Source organism: Limulus polyphemus, unplaced genomic scaffold (genome assembly GCF_000517525.1).
Source record: "Limulus polyphemus unplaced genomic scaffold, Limulus_polyphemus-2.1.2 Scaffold2823, whole genome shotgun sequence".
Taxonomy (NCBI): Eukaryota; Metazoa; Arthropoda; class Merostomata; order Xiphosura; family Limulidae; genus Limulus; species Limulus polyphemus.
In genome coordinates this window covers 125,437-132,957 of record NW_013668433.1, presented here as the reverse complement: position 1 = coordinate 132,957, position 7,521 = coordinate 125,437, and the positions used below count along the sequence as shown (strand labels likewise).

General features: G+C 32.3%; 1 protein-coding gene across 1 annotated transcript in view; it reads left to right on the top strand.

The window, feature by feature from the left end:
- LOC106467997 (NADH dehydrogenase [ubiquinone] 1 alpha subcomplex assembly factor 3-like) overlaps positions 1-7,240 on the top strand; it is a 19,962-nt gene extending 12,722 nt beyond the window's left edge. The window contains exons 4-6 of the mRNA XM_013928393.2: positions 1,649-1,715; positions 2,407-2,510; positions 6,940-7,240. Of these exons, the coding sequence (XP_013783847.1) occupies positions 1,649-1,715; positions 2,407-2,510; positions 6,940-7,101 (333 nt within the window). The 3' untranslated portion in view covers positions 7,102-7,240. The remainder of the gene's footprint in view (positions 1-1,648; positions 1,716-2,406; positions 2,511-6,939) is intronic.
- Positions 7,241-7,521: the final 281 nt, after the last annotated feature.

Here is a 7,521-nt window from a genome sequence, read left to right as displayed (position 1 = left end):
AAGAAATATATCGGACAGTTCTACATAATAATGGAGTAAAATAAAGCTTAGATTGTTATGTATTTAGAAAGATGTTAAACAAATAAATCGGACAGTTCTACATAATGATGGAGTGAAATAAAGCTTAGATTATTTTGTATTGGTACTGTAAGTATTTTACAGTGAGTTTCAACTCTGGCTGGCCAAGTTATTGTACATGCACATTTGTTGATCATGTTTTTTTATTTGCTTATGCAAATCAGACTAATCATGATACATTAATATGCATTTAGAGACGTAATTATATCGTGGTTACTCTGCAAGGCAACAGGAAAGAACAAAGTATCTGAATTTCAAAAGGCTATCGTAGTGGGTTTTCTTTTAACAAAAGCATCATTAAAGACTTTTCATGAGGAGCTATGAGGAGCAAGACATCTATCATCAGAGCCTATCTACAGAAAGATGCATTTTGCCATTAAGAAAAACTGTACCACCACTCACATGATATACAAATGTGTAACAGACATCAGACCACATCTCATTTGGCTGATTCTTTCAACCAGAGTCAGGATTTGATTATTTTCAAGTGTACTATGTGAAGGAATTACAGCTGATAAACAATCTGAAAACTGGTATAAACAAGAAAGTTCTGTTTAAGTAATACTTAGATAGGAAACTAATCACCATTTTATGTACTCACAATTGAGTGAAATTATGTTTCTAACAGTGCAAGCCACTGGAGGAGCTGTAGTAGTGTGTAGACCATTCTCATGACCAAAGTAGAACCCTTTGGTGCCTATAGAATAACACATTACAGCTAGAGTGTGCGTAAACACCTATATATCACGTCCATACTAAAGGAAAGGGCACCTTCAAGATGGTAACAATCCCCTACGTTCGTGGTCCCTGACGTTGGTTCAAAGAACAAGACTGTGTCCTTCTCCAGTTTAGTCATCAAATCTTAATCCAGTTGAATATTCTTGAGATGAACTTTAACAGTATATTCACAGCCATAACTCTGTTAATCTCTGTATGTTGAAAGAAGAAACCTTCTGGCATTTCATTGAGTCGAGGTTATTTTTTCTTGGAAAGGATATCCTACCTAATATCAACTGAGAGTCGTGATAAGTCGTCCAGTTAGTGTACTTTACAGTGACGTGATTAAGAGCCAGTGTTACACAGAATGATATGTGATCATTGTAGGTATGACAGACATCTTTATTAGATTGGATGTAAAAATCTGTTTATATAAAAAATGAAATAACAAAGATTATATCAAGGCTCTGTATAGTAATCATTCCAGACCTTATCATCTCTAAATGTTTTTCAATGTTAAAAAAAAAAACATCAACTGTAAAAATATATGATCCAGTCCAGTAGGTAAGTGGTGATTGATGAAGTGGTATTAATTTGTTAATATTTTCTGATAAATGGTATTTAAAATGTATGATTATCATTGTTTTCATTCACCTTCATTTTGTTATATTATCTTAAAAAGCCATATTATCCTACCTTTAGTGCTAATTTAAAAAACTTGTGTGTGATATATTTACATATGATCAGTACAGTTTGTAGTCAGTGGTTGAAAAGTTTTTTTTAATATATATCATCAGTTTTCCATAGTTTTGTATTATTTGACTTTTATTGAGTTTTAACATTTCTAATACAGGTAAAAAAGACTGAGGACATTAATCCAGATTCTCTTTCCTTGTTTTACCTTTTGGAACCTAAGATTGGTAAGTTTTTATTTTGTTTCTTGATGTGAGAGATAGAGCAATGGTGTTGCTTAGAATTCAAGTGATGACCAGTGAAAAGTATCTTAATAGTGATATTATCTTAATGTCTTCCTGTAAATGAACATGCCTAAAACTGGTGTTTGCAGCTACTGAACTAACTTGACACAGATAGGTTAGTGTACAATGTTAACATCAACTAAAATAGAATAAAGATAAAAAAAAAAAAAAAAAAAACTTACCAATACTATATGGTTCATTTTGGCATGTTCGCATGTACCAATTTCTGTGTACTTCATATTTATTCCTTTACAGACTTCTCAGTAAATTATTTTTTTAAGTATTTTATATGATGACTTTTTATTTGGTGCTTTAAAACCAGTATTGTTGATATTTCTAATTTAAGGATTTTTTTTTCTGAGTTGAAGCAGGATGAATTGTAAATATAAAGAACTACATTAGTTATTTTAAACAGTATTTCAGGAATGTATGAGTAAGTAGAAACTATCAGCATTTCTCAAACCATATGTCATAATTTTGTTTATGCAGTGTGCTAAATAAAACTACTTGGTCTCTTTTGATGAAAGCTAGCCTAGGACACAATCTTCAAGAAGGTGTTTGCTAAGACCTAATTAATTTTTGTTAACTTACCAAGTATTGAAAGCTTGACATGTTTTTATTATTATTATTCTAGATTTACTAATCATTGGAACTGGAGGTTATGGATCCAACAAAATTGATTATAGTGTTATAAAATTCATGGCATCGAAGAAGATTAATATGGAAATTCTTCCAACGGTAAGTTTTTAGAAATAAATCCTGTTAAAACTCACAGTATAAAAGACTAGTTATCACGTTTATATTTGAGAGAAATAGTCTGTATAATTATTACTTAGGATTTTGGCAACATTTAATTTTCAGCATATACATGTAATAACTTACACAGATGGTTGAACATGTTATATTGAAATGATTTTGTATATCATTATGCAGTCACAGTTGCTATAATGTTTCATGTTATCATCGTGTGTCAGAACTACATTTTGACACTGTTAGGCATTTCATAGGTAGTGAAATACCACCAAAAATGAATTATTTTGGGAGTGGTATGTAACAACGATTTCCAATACAAAAATATTCATACACTCAAATCATAAAAATATGTTCAGATTAGAAATATAGATTTTTCTTAATGGGCATGTCCCTTGTACTTAATGGCATTGGAAGACAAAGGATTATGGATCAACTTGGGGTATCAAGACCCTCCAGAAAGTGACCTGCAACAGTTTGTACCCTAGCCGTGATAAGCAAAGTGATGTATCTTATAACAAATGAAAATCCATAAACACAAAGAGCTGCCTTAGGCCACAGTGTTCAAGATAATCATTAATGAACTCCATCTGGAATAGTGACTAGTGTCCTATACACAAGTTGTTTACAAAATTTACTCCTTCAACCATTGCATAACTTAAACAGCTGAAGAATAAAGTGGGTATTCATGCTATTCCATATGAAGACAAACTATTCAAATCACAGAAAACAATCCTATGGATTTCTATGTGATTGGATGTTGAAATGGGTGCTGGGAAACCATTGTTCTTGTAAACTAGATAGAGTATGGAAAGCAGAGAGGGAGGAATGATGTGCTTTGGGCATGACAGCATATTTTCAGTGGAAACTACAGTACAGAGCTATTGGATAGAGTATGATCAGACATACAGATATGGACTATAATAACATGGTGATGCTCAAAAATTGTTTTAATGTACTTAACCTCTGTTAAATCTAATGAAAAGTCCAAAACTTTATTTCTTTTAAGAATGCCATCTGTTTATATTCATAGTTATCACATACACTTTTATTGTAATGGTATTTGTATTGATAGTTTTAAAATATAAGGGTCAATAAGATAGGAATTTTGCCTACAAATGATAGGTAGAAAATATTTACTATTCACCATTGGAATGAAATTTATGGTTATCATAGTTGTTGTTTTTTTTATACTTTGTGTCCATTTTGAAATAGTTTCAGTCTTTGGTATGCTGTTTATCATTATGTGATGAATATTAAAATATAATATTATTTAAAGATGGCACTGGATATTTTCCAGAAAATTATTGTTCATACTAATGTCATCTTTTGTGACATTTTCCTATTTTTGTGATTTAAATCATTGGGTTATTTGTTTCAAAAGTTTTGTATAGAAGCAGTTGCTACACAAAATAACTTTACATAGAAGTTGGAAAAACTTGCATAGCACTTCACCAACACATGGTTAACACAAAATGACAGATGTACATGCAATCCATTAAAACAATACTGCATCAAGTTGTTTGATTCTTGAAAAAAAACTATCAAGACTATTTTCTGTGGAAAAAAAAACAAAACGTTTTAATACAATACTGTGTATTTCTATGAACTCTTAACCTTGAGAAATACAATACTGTGTATTCCTATGAATTCTTAACCTTGAGAATACTACTGTTCAATACTTGACCTCACTAGGCCTATTCGTGTAATCTACTTTTCTATCCAAAATATATATTTATTTTCCAAAATGAAAATAAGACCTTGTTATAAAATAAAAAGGGTGTAATTTAGGCCTAACTCCTTAAAAACTTTTTTTTCCTTCTCTGGAATTATTATATACCTATATGAATAGAATTATAAAAATTGTTTTGCAGTTTGTGTTATTTAAGGGTATAATTGAATCGCAAATAAGGTAGATTTGGATCACAAAGTGTGATGTGGTACCAGAGAAATTATTCTTTGTAAATGTACAATATGGAAAAGATAACCACTGGAAAAACCTACACTAATCTTATGGACATCACATGTATTAACCAATGAAATCACAACTTACTTTGTTACACAATGAAGTTACATTATCCAACAGACACTTTTGTACTTACAGAACCAATAATATTTGCCATTTTGCTGAGCAGTTTATAAGGATTAATCTCAAGTAACGGTAGCAAAACAACATTTATTCATGCCAAAGGAATGGAATAGAATGTGTCCTATGGCTTGCAAGCCGTAGACCAAAAGGAAAAAAGCACATATCAGGACCATATAATGGCAAACTAAGAAGCTACCTTTACAGAGAGAAGAAAACTCCTGCTGGATATGATAGCATTTTGTGACGAATTTATTATCATATATTCATTTTAATATCGATGTTTGCTTTAACTAAATTTATATTTACAAATGTACATAACTTATACTGTTAAATATGTATTGCGAAACTCCCGCCTATTCTCTGAAGTTGTAGAAGATTCTTGAGTGTAAGAATCAACAATATATATGTGTATGTAAACTCTAGGGTAGCGTGTTAGTATTGTTGCATAATCTGAATTTTCGAGAAACTCTACACTGCTATAAATATAACCAACGTGATGCCAAAAAACAGTATCTATTATTAGTTTGCTACAGTCAGTGTGCTATAAACTTTGGAAGCTATAACTATGATTGTGATTAGCTCTTATTAACTGGAGAACTTCAGATATTTGACCAGGAGCATTTACAAAGTTCAAAAATTACGAATCATTTAACTTCAGTGGATTCTCATCGGACATTAGTATTTTTTATGAAAACATTATATGACTTCATCATAGAAAAACTCAGTGTGTGTGGCTAGTGAATAATGAAGGACAAAGCTAGCTAGCTCCCTGTTAAGTGAATTATACCTACGTCAACTCGAAATTAATTCGCTCATCGTGAACCCTCAATAAGATATGAAGGAAGTTCCACACTAGAAAGAAGACTTTATATTGTTGTAAGTTTGTGAAACTTTGGTATATAAATCATTGTTTGTAATAACTGTTATTGTAAATTGTATTATTGTTTGTGTATTAAAATATATTTGTATTAAAAAAAAAGAAGAAAACAGTGTGTATCAATCTTGTTGGCAAATATCATAAATTGGAGATATATCAGCATATATTTAACTACTGAATTTAAATAATCATTTAGCTTGGTTTCAGACCATTCAAAATTGTAATACCTAACAATTTGTACCAAAAGTCATCAGCAGTACTATTGTTTCAAATTACAGTTCCCATTCAGGTATTGGTGAGACTGTAAAGTGACCCAGTTGCCATTTTTCTACAAAAGGAGTGTAACCAGGAGTGTAACTAGAGAGGAATCCAATTTCTCAAAGCTTGTCACAAAAGTGCTTGCCAGTAGAAGATCCAAACGATCACATAAAATAGTTCAAGATACTGGACATGGTATTTCATCAGCCAACAGCTTCCTTTTGTAGTGAAAACTTTCGGTACCCCCCAGCAGCTTCCTTTTGTAATGAAAACTTTCCGTATCCCTCAGCAGAGTCTTTTGTAGGGAAAACTTTCAGTTCCCCCCTAGCAGCTTCCTTTTGTAGGGAAACTTTCAGTACCCCCCCCCATCAGCTTCCTTTTGTAGGGAAACTTTCAGTTCCCCTTGCAACTGCTGCCAGCTTGCTCACGTGCAAAACACTGAAGTTTATTCTAATATCACACAATGCATGTTTGAACCAGTGAAACAGCTCAACAACTTCCAACTGATTGTCAGATCTGAAGGTTTGGTACAAAAGAGGTTGATAGAGAAAAAACTGAGGAAGGTGATGCAGCTTTGAAATTTCCACAGTTGCTGAATAATGTGTACATATACCAGTTGAAGCAAGTGTTAATGCACACAACAGAACCTATTCGAAGATAGACTGCAGGTCTGTACATGTTGGTCAGTAGTGAAGTGGATGGTCTGTCTTGTGCAAAGGTTCAATCCTACCGTGTTTTAAGTGCATTTTCTGAATTCAACATAATAGTAAGAATGACCCACCTATATTATATGGATATTACCTTTCTGTAATGCACATCCAAGATTAGTGGGGTGCTGTGCAAATACAGCATCAGTAACGTGGTTCCTGGGACTCAAATGGGCTCACAAGACCACCTAAAGGTGTTCAAGATTTTACTGTGACAGTCACTGCCAACGGATTGGTTAGTGATTGCAGGTGGAATGTGAACACTTAGTGTACACAGTACACGAAATGTGACAGTTTTATAGCCGAGATATAGACACGATTAAAAATAACAGAATTTTTGTGGTTTCCTAGTTTTTGAAAATAATATGAACACTGTACATGTAAACAGATCTTCATAGAGGGGTCAAAATTCTTGTCTTGTATACAGTTCTCTTTTAAAATATTATAATATTTAAGTACAACTATATGTATGATTTTTTTTTACAGTATCAAGCATGTTCAACCTTTAATTTCTTGAATGCCGAACATCGTTCTGTTGCTGCGGCTTTGATACCTCCAGAGACGATAAATTACACTGATGATGATGTAGTACAAACACAGACCAGACTGAAATCAATTTATGAAACAGATGATGATATTTTTAAATAACTTTAGTTTTTAATGTAGAATAGCTTAGTCAATAAAATACCAAATATTAGAATTCAGCTAGAGGGTATTTTGTAATTATTTATCTCTTCCAAGTTGATACAAACTACAACATTGGTTATTAAAGTTGTTTGGAAAATTTGTTTCTGTCTTACTTAACATGTTGTATAACATCTCAGCTGGTAAAGCATTATCATTAGTTAGGAAAATACACGTCACAATAAAGAGCTCAACAGATAGTGTTTCAAATACGATGACAAGGAACCCACTTTGAGACTAATAATGGCTGGAGACGGCTTGAATGGGTAATGAAGAAAAATTTTAATATAACAGCAAATGTACAACATTTCGACAAGGTTTTGTCATCATCAGGTACCTAAAGATAGTTTCACGGTATGATTGGTTTATGGTAGTGGATTGGTG